This window comes from Pleuronectes platessa, chromosome 11, assembly GCF_947347685.1.
Source record: "Pleuronectes platessa chromosome 11, fPlePla1.1, whole genome shotgun sequence".
Classification (NCBI taxonomy): Eukaryota; Metazoa; Chordata; class Actinopteri; order Pleuronectiformes; family Pleuronectidae; genus Pleuronectes; species Pleuronectes platessa.
In genome coordinates, this window is record NC_070636.1 from 16,147,348 (window position 1) to 16,170,795 (window position 23,448).

The 23,448-nt window shown below is 42.5% G+C and overlaps 1 protein-coding gene across 1 annotated transcript in view; it reads right to left on the reverse strand.

The window, feature by feature from the left end:
- Window positions 1-23,448, reverse strand: part of ttll5 (tubulin tyrosine ligase-like family, member 5) — a 52,467-nt gene that overhangs the window by 12,056 nt on the left and 16,963 nt on the right. Inside the window, exons 12-27 of the mRNA XM_053434284.1 lie at window positions 23,305-23,386; window positions 22,871-22,932; window positions 19,595-19,689; window positions 18,000-18,107; window positions 17,411-17,502; window positions 16,778-16,840; window positions 16,004-16,152; window positions 15,471-15,726; window positions 14,233-14,350; window positions 13,339-13,485; window positions 13,120-13,211; window positions 12,842-12,990; window positions 11,978-12,559; window positions 11,300-11,487; window positions 9,286-9,425; window positions 1,982-2,180 (exon numbers count right to left, since the gene is read on the reverse strand). Of these exons, the coding sequence (XP_053290259.1) occupies window positions 1,982-2,180; window positions 9,286-9,425; window positions 11,300-11,487; window positions 11,978-12,559; window positions 12,842-12,990; window positions 13,120-13,211; window positions 13,339-13,485; window positions 14,233-14,350; window positions 15,471-15,726; window positions 16,004-16,152; window positions 16,778-16,840; window positions 17,411-17,502; window positions 18,000-18,107; window positions 19,595-19,689; window positions 22,871-22,932; window positions 23,305-23,386 (2,522 nt within the window). The remainder of the gene's footprint in view (window positions 1-1,981; window positions 2,181-9,285; window positions 9,426-11,299; window positions 11,488-11,977; window positions 12,560-12,841; window positions 12,991-13,119; window positions 13,212-13,338; window positions 13,486-14,232; window positions 14,351-15,470; window positions 15,727-16,003; window positions 16,153-16,777; window positions 16,841-17,410; window positions 17,503-17,999; window positions 18,108-19,594; window positions 19,690-22,870; window positions 22,933-23,304; window positions 23,387-23,448) is intronic.

Sequence of the window (23,448 nt, forward strand, 5' to 3'; positions counted from 1 at the left end):
AAGGCAAGGAATCACTTTCATAAAGTGCCTTGGGTAAGGCCACTGGACCAAGCCAAGACAAATATCACCTTAATTGCATTAATTAGGGGCCGACCAAGATGGTGAAAAAACAGTGACATTATAGAAACTGCATTACTCAGGAGCCATCGGAAAAAAAACGGTGCATCCAATCATTCCAGCCCCTGAGCTGTCCCATGGTACTCTCCTGTCTCCATTTCTCTCCATCCATAGATTGCCTCCACAAAATCCTCTGGAAAAGAATAAATACACTCTTCCTGTTCAGATCCCCTTTCAAAGCAACTGCACAGAAAGACGGAGGGGCTGTCTTTTTTTTCTCTTTGGCCATTAAAATTGCGCTGTGCGGAATGACCAAGACCCCTCTACCTTTCTAATCTCTATCTAAAAACAGCCAAATCACATCTGTCATGGCCACTCAGGCACGACTAAAAGGTTCTTTGTCGCTACATTACTACTGCTGAGAAATCATGTCCAGAAATCTTTTTTTCTATTGTAATGGGAACACAAATAGAGCTCAAATCTGATATAAACAGTAATGGTAAGACTCCAAAGTCATGAGAGACTCTTGCGTCTCTCTAGTGCCCTAATAGACAGCATTCCTTTATACTCCTTTCAATACAACCCTAAATGAGTCACTCAGCCAAACAGTGTAATCTATGGGCGAGGAGTCATGTTTGGATCTCCAGGAATGAGCTTCTGTTGAGAACGATGTTCCCACTGAACACCATTTTGTAACGTGGTTTGGGGAGAGATTCTCTGAATAGTTTTCTAAGTGCTAACATGAAAGCGTTCCCTCTCATGTGGGTGTCTCTGGCACTGCTTTGGACAGCATTGTGCTTAGGTAAGGGGATATTTTGTACAGACACAAATATGAGGCTTTTCCTGAGTTATAACTCAGAAATTCTTGTAAACGTCGTTCAGTTTAATGCAGAGCTGATTCTTGGGGTAAGACAGGACGATACTAGGGTGAACAAAACAGTTCCCTTTTTACTTAATTCTCATCTAACTAAATAAATCTGAATTTTCAATGGGAATAAATTACAAGGAATTTCAACTGTCAACAACAAATCGCAGTAAAGCCTCTTAACTCCCAGTGAGCATGGAATTGATTGATTGATTGATGATTGATTTTCATAGTATGTATATTAAAATCCTAAAATGTACCATTAAATCCTAGAGGGAAAAAAATTCACATCAACAAGGAAAAGCCGAAATAAAAGATGGGATGCTTATTAGATCACAAATCTATAACCCTATTCCATAAAAAATCTTGACCTGGCTTTGAAAGCTCCCCTTAGATCTGATAACTTTATTAGCAAAGGAAGGCTGTTCCACAACATGCCAGTGGTGCAAAAAAAGGAGCCTCTGGCTACATGATTTACTCCAAACACTAAACATGAGCATACACTGGCCCTGGTATTATAGCTATATGCTGAGAAGAACAATTGTAATCTCAATGCACATGTATTTGGGAGCATAATCATTAATAATAATAAAGAGCTTTACTGGTAGCAGTACTTATTTTTTTAATTTTTCGAGGGGATGCATTTTACAAAAAACGAATATCATTATTTTGCATCAACTGCGTTTTTTTCTAAGCTTGTCTGACAAACCACTGTACCAAGCAGAACATGCATAATGAAAATGAAACTGTATTATTAAGTTTCTTTACAGAGACGTTAAAGTGCCTTGCTCTACGATAGAGGAATTTGAGTTTGCTGGAACACTTAAAAAATAAATAAATAAAATAGAAAATAGAATTTATAAAGCAATAAATTCACAGCAAAGTGACTCGACCAAAATTACTCCTAAATATGAGACGCTTGAAACCCTTTTTCAACCTGTGACTGAAGGGAAAAGTGGATCCCTACCAGTTCTATTTGCTTTTTTGACAAGGCCTTTAAAATTAGACATTATCATATTATTATATAATTGACAGTTATCTACAATCTCTCTTATGTACCTGATGTCTGTACTGGCTCTGGTCCAGGAACTGTCGAGACTGGAGTTTCTGCTGTTGTAGCTGCTGGATGGCAAACTGAAGCTGGTAGCTTCCCTGGGTGGGTTGGTAGCGCTGGAGGGGTTTCCCCCCCGTCACCAGGCTGTAGGCACTCTGCATCGGCCCTTCCCGAAGACCCTCATCTTCCTTCAGGAGCCTGTGGCTTAGAGAAATATTGAGAAGTCAGTGAAAAAGTTAACTGAATTCAAATCAACACACAGCCGGGTTCTCCTTGACTGGATCATGCAGTTTGTGTCGGTTCAGTGTTTGTTTTTTTTCCCTATAAAAGACAATGAATAACTGAGGACTTCACCTCCCTCAACTTACCGTTAAGAAAAATGTTTCAGAAATATGCTTAGATAAGAAGGTGGACATCACTTTAATGTCATCTCTGTTGAGCATAGCTTAGTACAACGACTAGGGACTGTGGGAAACTTTGTATGGCTCTGGATGTGCTGGTCGGGGGATGTCTGATACTTTTTAACAGACACAGCTGTTTCGCTATTTTCTAACTTGATGATAAGCTAAGCTAACTGGCTGTTGCTTGATATTAAGACATTTTCATGCAAAAAGTGTATTTCTATTGACCCACTAGAAAATGACAGTTCCCATCTTGTGAAGTTTTTAAACATGTTACCATGTCTTGTTCCCCTTGTGCATTTGATGATAAATACATTTTAAGTGACATTAGCAGTCAACACCATGGCTAAATATAGACAGCCAGGGTTGGTGATGTCACAAATCTAAGAAACCAATCCCGTCGCCTTGTGGGTGGAGCTTAGTAGCTGCAAAAAGGCTCCTCATCCACAGGTGAGCAGTGAGGGCGTGGAGAGAGAGAGCAGGGGCCCCAAACCAAACCAGCATATTCAGTGATCCCAGTCACGGAATGAAGAAAGGAAGGTGTAGAGTTATATTCAAACCACTTTAAGGCAACGAGTGGAATTTTATCCTTTTTTTATGTGTAATTTTGAGGAGCATAGACAAAGTGTGATAACATCAATTGCAGTGAATCTCAATGAATTACGACGTAGAGGTGTTCACAGGCTGTTAAAATGATGATTAATAAGGGATGAGAAGTTTTGTCCACCCCATGCTGTTTTTTCCCCAAATCCCTGTGCCCCTAATGAAACTACAGCTGACTAAAGGCGTACCCTTCTTATTAGATGAAGACAATTGTGCTGATGCATACTTTAGAGGCTTCATCATAAACCATATTCCAGCACTGCATTTGCCACCATTTTTTCCTCGTCAGTTATTTCACCATTTAACCACGTGTTGAGTTGTTACACCACGATGAAAAAAATGTAAAAAGACAAGACAGCTCACAGCAACCCAGTCGCCGGCGACTGGGCCCACAGAAGCCCCAAGTCAAAGTGTGCAAATCAGAGTCAGAGTGGAGGGCACGCCTGTGGCAAACTCAGGCTGAACTAAAAACCTTTCCTCTTTGCCTCAGTGCACCTCAAGCTTCACGTTCCATTCACATCACAAAGCCACAAACTGGAAAGCAAACCTTTTGACGAGCTCCACGAGTTTGTAACTGGATTATCTGTCATTAGGACTAAGCCTGTTTCAGCCTTTTTTTTTCTTTTGGCCCCTGCTAAAGCAATGAGGTGACCACCTTCTCTTCAGACACGCTTAAATTGAGTCTATGTGGACTCTGGTGGGCTGCTGTGTATGTACCACCCCGGCCAAAAATAATGTCATAAAGAGCACTATTGGGAGATGCGTGTTAAAATATATATCATTTTGAAAAAATGAAAAGAGACGGAGAGATACAAGTAGAGTTGGAGAAACAGGATCCATCTGGGTCTTAATGACAAAAAGGTTTTTGGAAATTCCACCTATTATATGTAATAACATTTGTCCAGTGGTCTATAGGCTAAAGGAAAACAATGGGGACTAAAATCACAAGAGCTACAGTATTTTAGAAACAAACCATGACAAGCTCTAAAATTAGAATTCAATTAGTCTCGAGCAACAATGCCCAGTGTGGGATAATAATCTTGTGCCGCTCAAGTGAAAAAGTATTTGTGTCCAGTGCAGCCGAACAAAGACACAAGGGATCTTACACTCATGTGAACATACTATCCACCCATGCGTTTCTCAGTTCATATAATGGCAAATATATTGCAAAAACAACTGGTGTGACCGCAGGCCAATTCAACTTTTTCAGCTTCTGGAAACAAAGGCTTGTCTGTGAACCTTGCAAGGCCAGAGATTCTACCACGCCAGGAGACAAAACAAGAACTTGTTCTTTGTTTACAGCAGTCATTTCCTTTAACTTGGCTGCCATTTGCACGCCGGACCACTGGGACCTTCAGTAGTTCCATTTTATTAGTATGTGGTCTGAAACCCTCTCTTTTTCAGGTGAGGAGCAAAAGCGTTCCTTGAGTACAATGTCACTGTAACACCCCAAGGAGAGATCTTTCCAAAGAGGGATTGTCATCACAACATCACGCAATAAATACTGGAGATCGCCATGATTTAAAAGCAGGAGAAAGCAGAGGTCAGTCCAAAACGGTAACCAATGAAATAAGGGGGGAGAAAAAGGAGACAGAAGAGCTGTTTAACATCTGAGTTTCTCATCACTAGAACAGCACATGTGCAGAGCTCAAACTATCTGGGACTTCCCTCCCTGCCGGACCTCAGCTTGTGGGAGTCAGCTCACTCCCCGTTGAGCTCGCCATCCTTTAATACGCGGATATAAATTACTGTAGAACAACACAGCGGTGCAAGTTGAGCACATGTGCCGCATCAATCTAACCCAGTGTGAATGTGGGAAAATGGACGGTATGAGTTGAGATGACATCATGCCGCAGTATCTCAAAGCCCTGCCAGGTCAGTGTAAACATCAGCCACCTCAGGAGTGTGAGGGTATTTCCAGCCATTAATCAGTGTTTGTTTACCCTGTTTTACTGCAACGGTATAACACTGAGTTGAAATGTCCTAAAAATACTGAAGTGACTACTCTGGAGATTTGTTGTGGGAATAAAATAAGCGGGCAACATGATGCTTTAGTGGTAAGTGGTTATTTGATCCTGAAACGAAAAGTTAAACCCAGAATATCTTGATATGTTGAAAACATACCGATGTAAAATGACCAGTTCTGGGTTTTAGTCTCAAAGAAGACCTTACATGTGAAATGAAGAAGCTAATGTACCTGACAGATTTAATTTCAAACAACAACAGCTACAGCTACTAGAATGGCACTCAGTAGAGCGAATACCTCTGCCAAGGCCCAGCAGTCACCTGCAAGCCAATCAAGCCGCAGAAAATTCCAAACACTCGATAACAGTTCTCTAAATATGCCTTTTTTTATTGTTAAGAAGTGCCACTTTAATGAAATTGATCGAAAAGCTCCAAGGGTTTGTGTGGCCCTCTTGGTCACCTAGTAGCGTGTCTTTCCATGGTTTCTCTAACCCTTCCAACCTTGCACTGTCCTGTCCACAAAGGTGAAAAAGCAGCACCAAAAAATCCTGGGTTTGCCTGTGCCAAAATTGTATTGGTTCTTTAATTGTCCCATTCTTCAACCAAGTTTTGTGGCAATCCATTTTGTAGTATTTGAGTTATCCTGCTGACAAACCAAGCAACCAATCAACCAACGGACAGGGGTGAAAACATAACCTCTTGTCAGAGGTTGTTATGAAGAATTTTAAATGTTTGGAGCATTTAAAATCCGTCTACCGAGTTTGGCTGTTGGTTCAGCAAATCGGCTGTCATAAAATCCTTTGGAGTATTATACATTGCAACCAAGTCAAACAGCAATCTGACAAAATATTGAACAGAACTATAAATACCCTGCATAAGCAGAGTTGTGGTATTTCTCAGTTCACGGTGCTGGAGCGAACATCACACTGAAGGAATAATAGTTTTGTGGTCGTTTGTTCGCAGAGGAAGAAGGAAACAGGGAGGCCATGGGTGCTGCAGCTCATAACACAATTCTGATTGGATGATGAAATGACCAACTTATTACAGTGATAAGAACAATTGGCTGTCTGAACCTTACCAAACAAAACAAACTGGCTGTTCTGAGGTTTCTCGCCTTGACTGTAGCCTGAACTTCGGGTTCTCTTTGTTCCCATTAATTCACAAGAACTCTTAGTGAAAATCGTCATGTATGTACCAGGAGGTCCAACACCGGAAATGAACCCAGCTGTGGGTGTACGAAGATGTGCAGCATGGTTCAAAGCTCCCCGGTTGTCAGCACAGTGGAGTGGGGGAGCCGCTCAGAGTGCTGATGCAGCATACCTGGTAGATCCTGGCAGCCGCACTTCAAAGAGCCGTACTATTCTTTGAAACCCATCGTACTTCACCCCTGTGGTTGCTTTAAAAAGCCAGCGAGCTTAACAGTTTCAGTATGTTTGGCACAAATTGTCAGCCCTAGTGTGTGGATGCGTGTGTGTCCGTGTGTGTGTGTGGGGGTGTGTGTGCATGTGCGTGTGTATGCATGTGTGTGGGGGGGCTCAGGAAATTCTGTGTTATAAGGAACAGCACCGAGGTGAAATCAAGGTAATTTACCCTAATTTCTTATTAAAGAAACTTCACTGCAGTAAGAGGTTCCTGCCAAACCAAGGCCTAAAGTAATTGCGGTACAAGAGCTTTTTATTTTACATGCCAGTGACAAATAGGAAGATAAAGGAAACTATGCTTTTTTGATGGAGAGATTTAAAATAATCTCATGAAAGCTACATTCCTCTTTCTTTGAATATGAAATGTGAAGCTATTATATAATTTATTATCTGGTGAAAGAAGTGTAAAGCAGAAAAGCTTAAAGGGAGTTACAAACCTTAGAGAAAGAATATGATCCATCAATGCATTAGAACTTTAACCAGAAATGGGAGATCAGGAGTAGATTTCTGCTTCTTCAGTATCATATAGAAAAGCTACATGATACCCTCCATAAAATGATATATGCTGTTAAAACTCTCTTTCTTGGCTTGTGGAAATAAAAACATTTTCAAAAAGAGAAAAAGGCCAGACATTCCTGGCATTCTCTCACAGCTCGATACACAAGAAAGGGCTGGATTGGAAAAACAGAGTCCAAGATCAGGGCCAAGCTGTCTGAGAGACTGTCACTCACATGTCAACAGAGAAATACAAAAAGGTGGGGGGTGGGGGCGGTGACCATTGACGATTATGTTTCAATGAAGCACACACCCTGAGATCGCCACCGGGTTCATTATCATGGTCTGGTGCCACAGACCACAAGCATGTGACTGTAGTCTGTGCTTCTGCTTCCTTCCTTCTCCTCTCTGAAGCATTGTGAGCGGGAGGCGAGGAAGGAGGAATTTCAATAGCTGCAGAGGCAAGAGCCAGGAGCGGACAGAATATGTGGGTGTTGACACTGCACCCCGCCTCCACCCCACCACCGCCACCACCACCACTCCAATGCAATGTTTTGAGCTGCCAGCATGCTTCACACACTCCCGGCATTCAGCTGCCAATTCTGCTGCTGCTTAGCTCCACGCAGCACAATAAAAAAATTGTTAAAAAACCCGGGAACAAAATACCCATTTCCACACGCAACTCGAGCTCCCAAAGACGGGCTGGCACTCTGAAACCTTTTTTCCAGAGGCTAACAATCTTCAATCTGAAAATTTGTTCGAGACCATTAAAAAAGTCTTGAGGTTGAGGTGAGTGTGACCCTAGGCCGCGCTAATCTGCTTCTCTACAGTAAACACTTACAGTATATCACTCACTCAAAAGCTGATTGCCAGTAATCCTGGGGTAATAATTGACTCAAACCTCTGTTTCTATTTTCAGTCCTGTTTTCTTTTATCTCAAGGCAATGTACAAAGATTATTTATATTTACATGAATTCCTGAATTGCAAAAAGTTGCGCAGTCTTTTAAATCATCTTGCCTGGATTACTGGAAAAGCACTTTAATTGGGTATCAGCCAAATCTCCTACCATCGGCTTCAATTAACACAAAATGCTGATGCCCGGCCCATCACTGGCACTAACAGGCATGGCCGCATCGCCTCTGCATTTGCCTCCCCACTCTTTCCTACTGATTTCCACTTTATGAATTTTTTTAGACGTAGACTTAGTAACTTCAGCAACGAGGTGTCTCTCAATCAAAACAATAACTAAAGACCTGGTTTGATGATGTCGTGAAGCAAAGTGAGGTCATGGGAGTTTTCTTCACCACCATTGCAGATGAGATTCTACCGGAGGTGACAGGAAGGAAAAAACAAACACAAAAAGTGTGGCCGAGATCCCCCACCCACCCCTCGCATTATGGAATTCTCAATCCTCTTTTCATCCCTTCTTAAACCTTTCTTCCGATGAAAACTTTCACATGATTGACATTAGCTCTTATTTACACATATTCCTATGTATTTATATAATTATATAAGTTCTATTATCTCAGCTCCTGTTCCAATATTTTAATCTCACTGTTTCTTCTGACTAAAGCATGTTACAGAAGAGAAAAGTCCCATTCAAATTTTTTTTTTTTACAGATTCTTCGAAATAGGAATGGCCGTCTTGGTGTACATCAGCACAGCATCTCAAATCAGGAGGAGATAAGCTGTACTTTGGCAGTGAACTCCGCTGAGACTGTAACGCTCAATTCCCTCTGTGCAGCCTCAGAAGAGGGCGATTAAATAGTGCATGTGAGAACAACGGTGAACTTTGACCAAATGATGTACGACAGCTCTGACAAGGCAGCAGGGGGGTGCAATGTGATGACAGGGGTAATAGAGAAAGTTGTTAATGCTAATAAAGAGTTGACCTGTGTCTTCTCCTCCCAATATTCATCATTTTCATTCTTTTGCAATCTATACTGAACAATCTTGAAAAAAAAAAAATTTTTCCTCTCATTTTTCCCTCTCATTTTTTGTTTTTTTCTTCAACCCTACATTTTGTTCATTTGTTCATCTTATATTTTTAAGATGTGTTCTTACAAGAGTATGATAGTAAATCCTGATCTGATATTCAACTTACATAAATGGAATTTATTAAATTGATGCCTCCAGTGCACAGAAACTGGGATTGGAATTTGGAGAGAATATAAGTAAGTTTCCATATTCATAGATTCTGGATTTTATGGTGATGGAGATGGAGTTGATGTAATCATTTCTTTCTTCTAAATAGGTTAATTGAAGCTTTTTGTGGAAAAGCAATTTCAGACCCAAATTAACATTCAAAGACTGTTTCAATGTCTGAAAACATTTTTTGAGTTAAAATTTTCAAAAGAAACCTTGATACATTTGCCTTTTAAGGAAAAAAAACAAGATGCCGTGCCACATTTCTTTGGACTCACCCAGAGCTGCGAAGTAGATCTGTTCCCGAGGGAGCGGCTCTCACTGGGCCTTGTGTTGCTGCAGCAGTGTGCCGTCCTTTAGGGTTCAGAGTGCAGCTCTCTTTGCTCGGCATCCTGTTGGCCAGGTTCAGATTGGTCAGCTGCGGGCAGAGGAGACGACTTCAACTGATTACTCCACTTAGACAAATTAGAGGACATTTTCATTACCGTTATTGTAACAGCAGGAAGTTGGTATTCTGTTGTTAAATCAATGTTAAGTCAAGTCTGTGCAATCATATCACTTGCAGGCTCACACAGTGTCGAGAGCTATGGAAAACGTATAATGAAGTTCTCGTGTTTTGCCCCCCCCCCACATCGACCACTTTATTTTCTTATATCTGGGAGCTGTTTGAAATGTACACACCGCACATGGCACAGCTAGTCTCCGCTCAGCAGTAAATCCAGGTGGTCCCCTCCCCATCAGGCACCTCCATCCTTCACAAAAATCAGCTAGTATGACTTGTTGGGCCAAATGTGTTTACAACCACATCAGCACTACTGAAGTGACTGCACCTCGCTGCTGCTCTGCACCCTGGGAACCATGCTTGGCACTGTGATCGAATGTTAGAATTAATCATACCGCTCTGGGGTTTTATTTACTTTATTTCCTGCTGCGTAGCATTAAATGTTCAATGGGAAAGTTGTAAAGCTGCCAAGCCGCGTACAGCGTGAAAAATGTGTCAGCACGGTGTTACTCAGCCACGGCCTTAAGTAACTTATCAAGGGAGATTGGTCATGTTCTTAGAAACTATTTAATATATATTAAGGAAGTAAAATAATATATTGTATATGGATAATATACATAGAACACATATAGCATAGATAATGAATGTGTCGTTGATGAAATGCCACAAATCATTTAACATATCAGAACAAGAATATAGATACACAGGTACACACATGTACAGACCTAGTTGTATATACAGTATGTGGCCTGTAGCATGAGAGTGAGTAATTACCAAAACCTTAGGGGTCAACAAGTTTAACAGGGTGTTGTTCCTGTTTACAAAGTTCTCCATTTAGTTCAGCAAGTGATTTAATGACTTCAAATCTGAGCCCTGAAAAAACTTTATGTCCTCTGAGCCTTTAAGTGCAAAACACTGGTCTGTTTCACCCTGAAAAATAAACTGCTGCCATGTCCAGGATTAACTATTCATAGGAAACACAGCAAACTTCTTTTAGACAGACAGAATAATGTACTGTCAAAAGGAAGCTATAAAAACTGCAGTCTGTGTGGTCTGGTGCCATCACAAAAAACTTTGACAGAAAAAACGCCAGGGAGGAAGAGGAGGAGAAAGAGGAGGGGGAGGAGGAGCAGAGTAGAGAGGTTACGGGGCTCCCCAGGCCAAAGGACAAACCTTTGGGGAATATAGAAGAAGGTGGTGATGGAGCAAGTGAAGCTGCTGCACCCCCGCTCAGTGCCAATTTGCCACATTCCTCTAGTTATAAGCATCAATTACCACAAAAAAGTTGCTGCTTGTTAAGTATCAACAGAAATCACTCCCCCATGGTGCATCTGATAATGAGACCTCACACAGAGCTGGGGCTTGATGCGGCTCACCACTGTTTAAGCCAGCCAGCTTCAAACCCCAGCTCCAGACTCACCCCCGCACCAACCCGGAGCCCACAGGCTGCAGGCGAGCTGAGGGCTGGTGGCAGAGGAAGGTGCGCGGTAGGAGGCAGCAGACCCTCCGGCTCCGACAGGTCTGCTGAATGAATGAGCAGCGAGATGCTCCGCACCAGTATGGGGTCAGAGCCAGGTTTACACATCAACACAGAGAAATATCAGAGACCTCACAGTGAGACACGAGAGCGGCCAGATTCGTCTTCCTTTCATGAAACGTTACAGCTCGGATTACGATTGCTTAATAACTCGGCACGGTTTCTTTATTCGAGGAGGATGAAACTCTCGGCTCCAGGTGGGTGCAGCTGTCGGCTCGGTGGGTTAAAGAGGTTAAAAACCTGAGGAACTCACGTGTTGTGTGAGCAGGTTGATGTGACCGGAGCTGGCATAGTGGCGAGCAACCTGCTTATCCGCCAGCTTTTGCAGGGCTGAAATGAAGGCCTGCTGGTTGGACTGGGCCTGGGCAGAGAGCGAGTTTAAATCCTTCAAGGCCCCCACTGAGTTGGACTTAAGCTTGCTGGAGCTGATCCTCCTGTTGACTGAAAGAAAGAGCGGAGTCAGGAGGGGGCGAATGAATGAATGCGCGCAGCTATGAAAAAAGATTTTACCACTTTAGGAAAAGTATCAAGCTCAAATTAACGTATGGTCACTGAGAAATGTTAAATTACATTTAATCTGTAGCAGGTCAGAAGATGTCAGCAGAGTAGGAGGTCATTCAAGCACAAGTGGGGAATATTTGAGTGTGAGCGCAGAGGTTTGAGTGAGAGCATTCCAAAATCTGAATGTGAAAGTCCAACCCTCAAACTCTTGAATCAAGATTGGAAAAAATGAATAGCCATGTATGTGGTTTGAGTGATTAAATGTCAGGATGCATTCAGGACGCATTTGGGTGCATTCAGACCCGTACTTAGCACTGACCACTTGTGATCGGATCACTCAGGACGGATGTTAATTCCAGGTATGAACAGGGTTAAGACTGAAGACAAATAGAGGGTCAGTGCAACACAGAGAATGTAACAATAGGTTTACCTTGGCCTGCAGACGTGGGTCTTGAGAGCTTCTGGCTATAGATGTGCGTGGCACTCTGGATGGATGAGGCTGCCCCAGAACCGGATGTGGATGTGGCGAAGGCCTGAATCCTCCTGAGCTCCTGGGATGGTTGCGTGGTTGAGACTGTGTTAGAGCCCGCGGGGACAGCCGTCCATGTCACTCTCGGGGGTTGCGTGACCATAGGGACAGAGTTGTACGCAGGAAGGTTGGAAAGAGTCTCAGGATGACAGAACTGAGACTTTGCCAAGCTCTGTGCGTAGGACGGCGGCTGTGGTCCGGGTGGTGGTGGTGGTGGCGGACAGTGAAGAGGGAGGGAAGCCGGTGCAGGAGAGCAGCGCTGCACATGTGTGCAGTCTAAAGTCACAGGAAAGCCGGAGTAGTGCTGAGATGCCTGGACATCTGGCTGGGCTTTACTGGCTCCAACCGCTGCCTGTTGTTCTCCAGACAGCGCCCGTACAGAAGGTTGACTCTCAGCGCCCTTGATGTCTGGGTCACCGCTGACTTTCCCCGTGGAGAGCGAGGACTCTGAAGAACTGGAATCCTCTTTGGCCACAGAAGGAGCTGCTCAAAAGACGAAAGAAGCCAGAGCCCCTTTATCATCAGTTAGCCATTCCTCGCCTCTGACACACATTTGTTTTTCCCCAAAGAGAGCTAATCATTTGAAGCTGACCTTTTCCTCACCCCACATGACTCAATGCTTTTCCCTTAACTTTTTTTCTCAAGTTTACAAATCTAAACAATTCCTGTTTACTGTGCTTGAATGATAAAATATTAAACATAAACCAGACCTACAGTAACAAGAATATGGGGGGAGAAAAAAAAAAACACATGGAAGGAACTCACTTTTGGAATTCTCACAGTTGCCAGAATCTCCCGAGGCGTTTATTTCACGAACGTCTTTCTTAACACTCCTGACTTTTGTTCCTAGGAAGACGTTGGCTGATTTATTTTTCTGTGTGTAGAATGTCAGTACTTCCTCCAGATCGTTTTCACTGTTAATGAAAACAGGAGATAAATGTGTATAGCAGACTGAGATCACTCTTCACTCAGTAGCATATATAAGTGGAATGGTAAAGAGCCAAACTTTGAACAATGGTGTGAGGGCTTGCCAATTCACTAACCTTGCAGCAGTGATGTACTCGCGAAAAACACTGGGGTTAACACAATGCTCCTCTTTGCTCCTCTCCTGTTTTTTCACCATGTGATCAGTTTCCTGAGAAGATAAGAGCAGAAAGAAAAGAGCAGATTTACTCAGATGTCTGTCGAGAAACTGCACAATGTCTCTCGTGTTTGTTTCACTTTATTCTTCGCTAGAGAAATTGGCATCTGGGAACATGTACCTTGTTGTAACAGTAGATAAACTCTCCCAACTGGTGGGACAGGATGCGTCTGCGGTCTTTGAGGGGTAACTGGCGACTGGGCAATACCACCTTAATGTCTTGTTGAAGGTTACTGGCTGCTCTTCTCAGGAAGCGAATCACCAGCTCCTATGCAGACAGAAAACATACATGTGATAATCCCTGCTTTACCATGCTGTACTTATTCAAACTGCATGTGTGTGTATAGATCAGGTATTACTCATGTTTTGGGGACCTATATCTCTTTACAAAGTCAAGTTATTGGGACATTTGTTCCATATGGGGACAAAAATCAAGTCCCAGTAATGTAAATCATTGAATTTTAAGACAAAGCCATGTTTTATGGTTAGGATAGAATTAGGTTTTGGTCAAAATTAGGTTTAGGTTAAGGTTAGATTAAGGGTTAGGCTAGCAGTAACTATGGAGACATGTCATGGAGACCCGACTGTGTGTGTGTATGTGTGCGTGTGGGTGTGTGTGTGTGTGAGTGTGTGTGTGTGTGTGTGCGTGTGTGTGTGTGCTTTCCTTTTCGGCGGCCAATGCTTTTCAAAAACACTGAGACCTTTGAAGTTAAAGGCCTACAGATCAGGCCTGAGATCATATTATTTTTCCCCAAAGGTTTGAGGTCACTGATGATGATGTACACCATTACAATGCAGACTTTTCCAATCAGGCCATTTTTATTTTTTAAGAGACTACATTTTCCCATCTACGTGGCCACAAATGCATCATACACATTCCAGCTATAGCAAGGGAACGGATGAGTAACAGGATATCAAATGAGAAGAAGTCTGGCACAGACGTATGGGAAACATGCTCCAGGATAAATCACCCGGTGCATTCGTAAGAGGAGATTAAAAATGATTATCACTGTACCATTTGGTCGCTGTCCTTGTCTGGCCAAGCTGGGACGGAGTTGGTTCGGCTCTCTGCTAACAGTCTGAGCTGGACTCGCTGCAGGTATGAGGAGAAGGCCACCCTGGCCTGCACTTTACTGGAGAGGAGAAGCAAAAGTAGAAAGAGCGGAAAATCATCATGAACTGCAAGGTTAAAGAAATAGACAAGAAAATATGTCACAACAATTAATGATCCTTACTAAAAGTCAGTGTCATATTTAAGACTTCTCATCCAGTAAGGCCTTTTTATAGTGAATATGAGGTTTTATTTAGGTATTAAGTAATAAGCAAATAATAATAATAACAATAGTAATGATTTGCTTGAAACTGACAGTAAGGACTATTTTGTTATGTTGGAATCATGCAGCGATACATCTGCTACAACAGGAAGATGATGCTTTCCTCTTCATTCCTTTTTGCTGATATATCAGCCAAGTAAACAGAGAAAAACAAAAAACAAGTACAGAGTGTATCACTTTCAGCCAGAAGTTGTTGAAACACAATGTATCCTGTCCTGCACCGGTATCAGAATGATAAATTGCCTCTACGGCCCAGGTGAACCTGGAACGAGAGCTGTCGGAAAACTGCAGATGAAAAAAAAAGTTTGGATAAAAGCTGTCAAACATAAACAATGATATGCTGTACTATAATTTCCTTGCTTCATACACAGTCTTGGCAAGCACTGCGGAATTTCTACAAACTCAGACTTGTTGTTGTAATTCCTCCTCGAATTACAATTTCAGACACACTTTTCAAATCGACAAGAGACCACAGACTGCTGCATGCAACACATGCCGCACAAACACGCAGCAGTGTGTAGTGCTTCTGAAGGGATATATGAAAAGTTCCAGGTAACGAACCAAGTTATGATTTTATTCCTCTTTCATGTATAGTGGACCATTAACTAATACAGGACTATTATTGAAGCTCTGTGATTGTAACTGGTCCTAAATCGACATGTGTTATTACCCATTTATTTCACCAGCAGGTTAGATGTTATTAAAAATCCAAGATGTGGATATCTTGCAGCCTGTTCTTTCAGACAACACTGGTGGCAGGTACACATTGATGAGGAAAAAGGAGACTGAAATTCTTCTCTTCTCCTTTGCTGGGTACATAAAGAGGAAAAGATGGGAAAGCGGGGGAGAAAAAAATACTGGAAGGGAGGCAGATGACGGCAGCAGCCAACCTGAGCAGCAGCCCAGAACATGGACTGACCTGAGGTCCCACCCCTGCTGAAGGATGTTGAGCAGGTTGACTCTGGGCCTGGCATTGTGTGGGGCTGCCTCCGAGCTGGACAGAGCCTCACTGTGGCAGCGCTCCAGTGGTGCGGCCATTTGTTTTCTTTGCTCTGCTACCAAAGCCTTGTGTGAGACTGGCTCGAGAACTTGCTTCACCTCCTCTCTTTGCTCCCGAGCGCAGTCCTCTCCCCCCCAACTGCTGCTCTCGGCCGGGGAGGCCTTGGATTCCTTCCCTGAGGCACGCACCGTTGAAAGGAAAGACAAATGTCAGTTGCATCACTGGCATTTTGGATTAAATACATGTATACACTCAAAATAGGCCTTTTATTGTTGCTGCAATGAAATGAACTCATTCAGAGTCATATTTGGCCAACCTCACCATGACACAGGGGAGTTATTTATTGGAACCAAAAGTGTATTAGTGTTTGATGTTATCCCACTTAGCTACGCTCTTCTCAGTTACACAAAAAAAGCAGTTTGCTAAAGTGAGGCGGAACACATTGGGCCTACCCGTTTTTTTCTTCCCCGCAGCAGAGCGATGAGTCAGGTGGCGCTGTCTCCTCTTACGGGCCTCCAGAGACAGCAACTTCCTCTCATACTGGACTGCGTGACAGCGATGGACGGCGTCCACCTGCAGCTGCACATTCCCATTCACATTCCTGCGAGACAGAACAAGAAACATCAGCACAATTGTAATAACAACAAAAATAATGATTTATACGCATATTATCAACAATGACAAGGTAATTTTGCAGCACATTTTTTAACTGAAGCCAGTTCTGAGAAAGATTAGTGCGGTTTAGCAGAATGTCCAGAGCTTGATGTGACCGGCGGTGACGGCCTGAAAGAGAGAGGTCGAAAAGCAAATAATAACAGCAGCTGAGGTCTTGCAGCAACAACCATTTCCCTAATCGGGCTTCCTAACGAATATGGAAAACTCGTAGATGGGCTTAGTTGGGGTCCAAATCTCCGGAAACGATTGCATTGCAATCAAAGCTGTGGTTAAAACTTGAAAGCACGGACTGATCAAATAACATAAATGCATGTTGCATTAAAATAACTAAAGACGCAGTTCAACTCTAACTGTTTTCCCCTTTTTCCCATGATTCAACAACGCCACATACACACTGGGCGCTTGCTGGAAAAGTTGACTGTGCTTTTCAGCAGTTCCCCTCACCTATTCAATCCAAGGACCAAACAAACGCCACATTAGAACCCGACCCCTTTCCACAAACCGATGGGGAGATTTATTCCCCCAATCTTGACCACAGTGGAAATGCTTACCTTCCATGGAAAAGTCTGTTCGCCAGCATATAGTTCATTGAAGTCTTGGACTCCAGATATCCACTGAGAGAAGAAGATAATAAGCAAATTACAATAATCATAAAGGCAGCAGCCCCATTAAGCCTTGACCTCTCTACTTTGTGGCAAATGTGTTAAAATGAGGCTTCTGTTATACAGCTACTCCGAACGCAGCCGCTATTAAATACACCAATAATTTCCCAACAACCGCTCGATAATGTGCTTCTTAAAATGCCACAAAATCCCTGCTGCTAATGCAGCATGGAGCTAATCAAGCAACAAATCCTCATATAGGAATATGAAATGTAAGCACAAAAGCAGATTTCCTCTCTAAGCTTCAACAATTAGTCACTGTAGGATGTAAGCTTCTCCTGGAACAGATCACAGAGTTCAACTAATAGGTTCTGAAAACAAATGGTCAGTAACTGTAGCTACAACTAAGTCTGGTATTTCAATTAGACACAGGCAATAGGAGTCACACTGCCTGGTTTGTGCCAGGACTGATTCCATCAATTAAACTTGAATGTCTACTTTTATTTAAGGACACCATTAATCATGAGTAACCTTATCGACATGCACCACTTTAGTGTTACGAGTTATCGATCTGCTGCTCACCTGTAGAGCTCCCAGGTTTCTGCGGTGGGAAAGATCCTGATGAAACCTCCTCGTCTCTCGTACTCCTCCTTTATCCTCCTAAGGACTTTCATCTGTATTTGTGAAAAAACGAAGGAAAGCAAAATATATTTCCCCAAAGTTGAAACAGCTTAAATGATTAAAGAGATTCTGAACACTTACATGTTTTTTCTGAACTGTAAACTAAACTTTATCACTGTTCTGTGATGAAAATGCTGGTTTTAATATCTGATTTATAAGAGAATTTATAATTAAAAAAAATCCACTTTTATGACATGTTTCTGTTTCCGTGGTTCAAACAGCCCTGGACTACTGCGCTCCTCAGGCACAGTTTAATACCGGTTGTCTGTTGCCCGTGCCTGTGGCTCAGAATGACCAGGGTCCTGTCGGTCAGAAAATTCTGGAGGCCTCATACGTCATTTCTGTTGCAAAAGTGTGTGTGCTGCTACTGGAGTCAATGCGTGTGTGTGTGTGTGTGTGTGTGTGTGTGTGTGTGTGTGTGTGTTTGTGTTTGTGTTTTCAGGTTTGAAATATAAAAAAATCACACACATCACCATTAGGAAGATCTTACCTCCTCAGCAGTTAAGCTCAAAGTGCTTTCTCCTTGACCCTGTTTAGCTGCTTGCTTCTCTTTTGACCCCTCTGTTTCAGAGGCACTAGCTGACGCCGGCTTCTGTCGCTACAGGGGACAAGAGTGGAGGCAAAACATGTAAAGGAATGTAATTACACTCAAAGGTTTTCAAACGTTGTCTTACATTTTTGGAAAAGAGGTGATTTCTGACTGACAAACATGACCTTTTTCATCAAGAAATTCTTATTTATAAATGTAAACTACACCTAGAGAAACAAAAGAACCCTCTCTTCTTTCCTTCCTGTCATACAAATGGAACATTTTGTGATACACTGGCATTCCTGGCTGTTTCCCCGCTGCATGCACGACCAGGCTGTGATTGACAACTTTGGCATGTGGACTGGAACTTGGGCCAGACAGCAAGGCGCAACCCCACGGGATCACATACAGAATTTGTCATCTAAATAGCAGGGGGATTACATTTAATTTGTCTGACGCGGCTGGGGGGATACAAAGGGAGCCAAAAAGTGACAAGGCCTAATCCCACTAAAAGAGTCTCAACTGTTGCCCCTAATCAAAGTAAGAGGAGAGGACAGGTTCACCGAAGGCCCCCGGAGTTCTTCAACAGCCCCTGTGACGGCCCTGGCTTGGAGTCGGCCTTGTTTTAGGTACATCTGAGAAACTGAGACTCCTCACAGCAAAGTTTTGACTTTTTCAAGTCCTGGGGTGCATTGCAGCATCTCACGCACTTGCTTACAAAAGCCACTTTGCTAATGTAATGAGAATTCTATTAAATAGCCGCATTAGGGAATCAATAAAAACCATCTGTCTGCCACAATGAAAAACAGTAAAGCCACATAATCAAATCAGAGAGAGGAGCAGGAAGCAATTTCTTACCGGTAATGTAACAGCCATCAAGGAATTGCGAAAGGAACAAGGCAAAAGAAGATTAATATGTTGGAGTCAGAAGAAAGACTCACCGCTCTGCTGTGTGCAGCGGCTGTCAGTGCAGAGAAAGGTTTCTAAGAGGCGATGGCTGAAGACAGTGAGTCGAAGGTGAGCTTGAGCATTATTATTTTACCTTTTTTGCAGAGCCGCCTACGGATGACATGTGTGCCACATCAGCATGCAACAATGAAACACTGTCACTGTGTGTCTACACAGGTCGTTTACACAATGTAAGGTGGAGCAGAAATCTGTCGGATTTAGTAATCTCCCTCCAGCAAGACCCCGCGCCAAATCTGGGTGCAGTAGTCAAGCGGAGAGGGAGCCAAGTGCATTAGCTGTTGTGGCATCATTAGGCAACGAGGCCTGGAGAGAGCATTAGTCACTTGATTAGAAATGATAAAACAATAATCCACAGAGAGCAGCACTTACAAACTGATGTCACTCAAACGCCGTAATTACATTAGCAGTTGTTTTGCATTACAGTGAAGTTTCCATGAGGGTAGGAGACGAGCTCAGCGACAGTGGCAGGAATGTGGCGAGAGCAACAGGGAGATGATGACAAGGACGGGGATATTTCACAAGCACGGGTGAACGAGTGCAACACTTGGCTTGGCTCTGCTCTGTGGATGCGTGTGAGCGTGCAGTACCTGCGCTCTGGGGGCTGCTGGGTGTTTGAGGCTGGGGTCCAGGGCGACTCGGTCAGAGCGTGGCTGTTTCGTCAGAGGGTCCTGACACGCAAAGCCTACGGGGGCGCAGAAGACTCATAACCATGTGTGTCGATAACATCGGGTCTTGAATATGTTCATTCCCATGAACTTCATACTGTATGTTGCATCACATCTGAAGTGTTTGTGCAAGAAACAGCAGGGCAAAAGGTAATGAGGGATTCCACAATATATTAACAAATATCCTGCATATGTACACATATATTTTATATATTGTTAGGCAGAAAAGCTAGAGTTGTTTTATTATTGTTGATTGATGCACAATACAGCATCTTGATAGCAGTAGCCCTCACAATAAACACTTTTTAATGCCAGTGTGTGTGTGTGTGTGTGTGTGTGTGTTTGATGATGATTTAACAGCACTAAAACCTGCTGATGCTGACTCATTGCACTCGTATAATTGTGTTGCAATCATATTGTCACTTTAGGTACACTGTGTTTCCCTGTGTATGAAATGTGCTACAGAAACAGTACTGGACTTGATTTGACTTGATGTGGAACAGACCGGGTTCCTTGATCGAAGGCACAGTTCAACATTTTGCAAACACTCTTTGTCACTTTGCTGCTGGGAGAGAGAAGAGTGACACCGCACTTTTATTTCTCCCTTTTAAATGTAACCCTGCAGCAGCCAGTTACCTCAGTAAGTAGTAAGCTATTTCTTTTTTAAAGTCTAATGCACCTAAATGTGCCCAGCCTTCTTGGGCTAACAAGACACTACAAATATAGCTAGAATGTCACTCAGTAGAGTGTATACTTTTTCAGTCTCTTTATGAAACCACATTTAAATTCTCTAGATCCAAATTTCTTTTTTTTTACAACAAAAATATTGAAAAAATGTCATATATCATAACGTTACAGAAAGTAAAATCCAGAATCTGAGCCCTAATCAAGATCTGCACCATAATCTGATGGGCTCTTCTTCTCTGACCCATACCACATCAATCCACCATATTTTTGCGGTAATCCGTCAAGTAGTTTTTGCGAAATCTTGCAACACACATGTCGCATTGTCACGCACAAATTAGAGCGAAATCCTTCTCCTTAGATATTAAACATATATGAAACTTAACTATGGCATCCACTGTGCCTTCAACCCATAACCGCGCACTGCAGACATGCTGCAGGCACGCTAACATTTACATTTAAGTGCATCACAGTGGTAGTTAAGAGAAGTGAGGGAAGCTGTTTGCAACTAAAGGATGTTCCCACCCTGTCAATATGATGTAAATCCATGATCCTCGGTTTGTCAATTCCCACAGAGCTGACTACTGGCAAAGGGGAAATGTTCCAGAAATACACTATGTTTATGTTGTATCTTGCAGCAGTCATACTTGAGCTGAATTAAGTCTATTGACAGCTTGGAGCTGCAGGCTATTTGTTCTACCTCATCCGAGCCGTCAGGTAAGAATCAGGCCCCTGCCTCGCTCTTGCCTAAACACAGCAATTATCAAAAACACGGGGGCGACACGGAGCTGACAGCTATACACATGAACAAAATGAATGCTAATGGAATGCTGTCATTATTTACAGGTCTGGGAGGCTGCCCAAGTGTTATCAGCCAACAGCAGCTGACTTCGCTTGTTTGGAACATAATAGACGTGCTATGTTTTACACGCCACTGCTCATTTTCACCAGGCCCTCGCTAACGTCTCACTTCAAAGATAACTGGCAATTTATGATTCTGCTCTTTAATTAAATGAGCCTGAGGGGAGGGCGTCAAGCTACAGACATATGTGGACACACACACACACCCACACACACACACAAACACACACACACACACACACACACACACACACACACACACACACACAGACGTAATAGCCAATTTTGTTTTATATCATTAGGCTGAGACCACAGATAAACCTCATGATTGAGTGCAAGTGAAGATGGATTCCAGAAAATCAGTGGGCTCCATGATTTATGTGATTGGTAATCAGGATAAAGTAGAAGATTAAATGGAAGGTGTAATGTCTGTTTTTCTTTTTAAGAGTTTTTATAGTATTGATTACATTTTAAGTGCATACTCTTAGGGGCAGTTTCCTTTTGTCTGACTGTTCAGCTGTAGCACTCCTAATTTCGCTGTTCCTAGTTTGTTTGTTGTATAATAAAAATAAAGGCTTTTGGTTTTACAACATGAATACGTCGTGCTCTCAGATTATATGTAAATGCTTGTGTATGTGGTGGTGATCAGATTACGAGATCCCTCTTGGTCTAAAGTTACATTTCAAAAACTTTGTAAACTCTTTTGTGTGTGAGAATAGAGTAATTAAAAAAGGGAGGAGGCATAACAGAGACGCATCTCCCTCCCTGCTGCAAACACTATAATATCAACAGTGTTCATCTCTGCCCCGGGGCCAGGCTTTTTTTTTATGTCTTCATGCCAAAGACTGCTTTACTTATTTGACATGAAGGATCCAGTCTCAAAAGAGCTTAATGACTAAAGAACAACTAAAGCCTCTGCTTACAATTTTGTCTGTGTATCATTTAAAAAGTTTCAAAAGAGTTTTATTCTCTCAACACCGCAGATCCCACATGAAGCCTTGCACCTATTTTCGGCACTTTGCGCAAAACCCCCGACAAGTGGAATGTGGGACAAGATTAGGCGTTAAACAATAGACGACTGTCTGCATCATTGGAAACCTGTTAGAAACAGCCAAGTAGCATCCACGCCTTTAATTAGAGACTGGCTAAGGAATTACAGCATAATTACACAACTTTTAATTTTATGTTAGGTTCTTCAAAATGTACATCTTAAAACCGAAATCTTCGAAAAACATTTGCTTCATGTTGTCAACCAAATCCAGTGTCTGGCTTCAAGTGGAGTTCATCTGTGGTGACCTTTGACTTGTGATAATTGCCTGCATTTGTGTGTATGAGACCCTGCCCCTTTAATTCTGATATTTTCATAAGTTTTATTTACCAAATGTTTTCCCTACTCTGATAATTATGTGATGGTTGATAGTGTAGAAGTACTTATTACCTAAGATTTTTAAGGTTTTTACTGATTTAGATACATGGATAATTAATAGATACTACATTAATCCAGAGGGGAAACTTAAGAAGCTTGCTGGCCTAATGCACTTTGTTTCACCAGCATAAACAATGAATTTATACAAATTAAATGTCTATCAAACTGCCTAATCACTTTGGAAACCAGAGGAAGGTGATTTAGTTATCGTTTAAGCACGCACTCACCCACAAGTGAAAACATGTCTGCAACCATGCTGGCCTTTATCTTCAGATCCAAGGGCGCATCACTGGAAATAGATGGATTTCGGGTAAATGACACAAAGAAGCAAACACAAAATTTACAACCCAGCGCACAGGGAGGAACAAATGAGTGGTAAGAGGATACAGATTGGTTGTGTGACCTTGACTAAACTGCTTAACTGACTAAATGGGTTTGTAGAAACTGCATGTTGGCTGCATTTGTTGCGTGACGCACTGGTTTGAGTGCCATTTCCTTCAATGTGGCAAACATTTTTATTAACCACTTGCATATTAAGAAGTAAAAGCTATAAAAATATAAATAGTCTGTTTGCGTTGGTGGAGTGAAAAGAGACGTATTCAGCACGAGATTCTCCGAAAACAACGGACTAAGTAATCAAATGTGAGACAGTGTCACTCACCAGGCCAGGGAGGGAGAGAGGTTCACCTCTAACAACCAGGGTTTGAGGTTGGAGTCAATGAGCACATCAAAACCATACAGCTCTGCAGAGGAAAACACAAAATGAATCAAGAGGCTTTCACCACAGACTGGGAAGTCGGCAGAG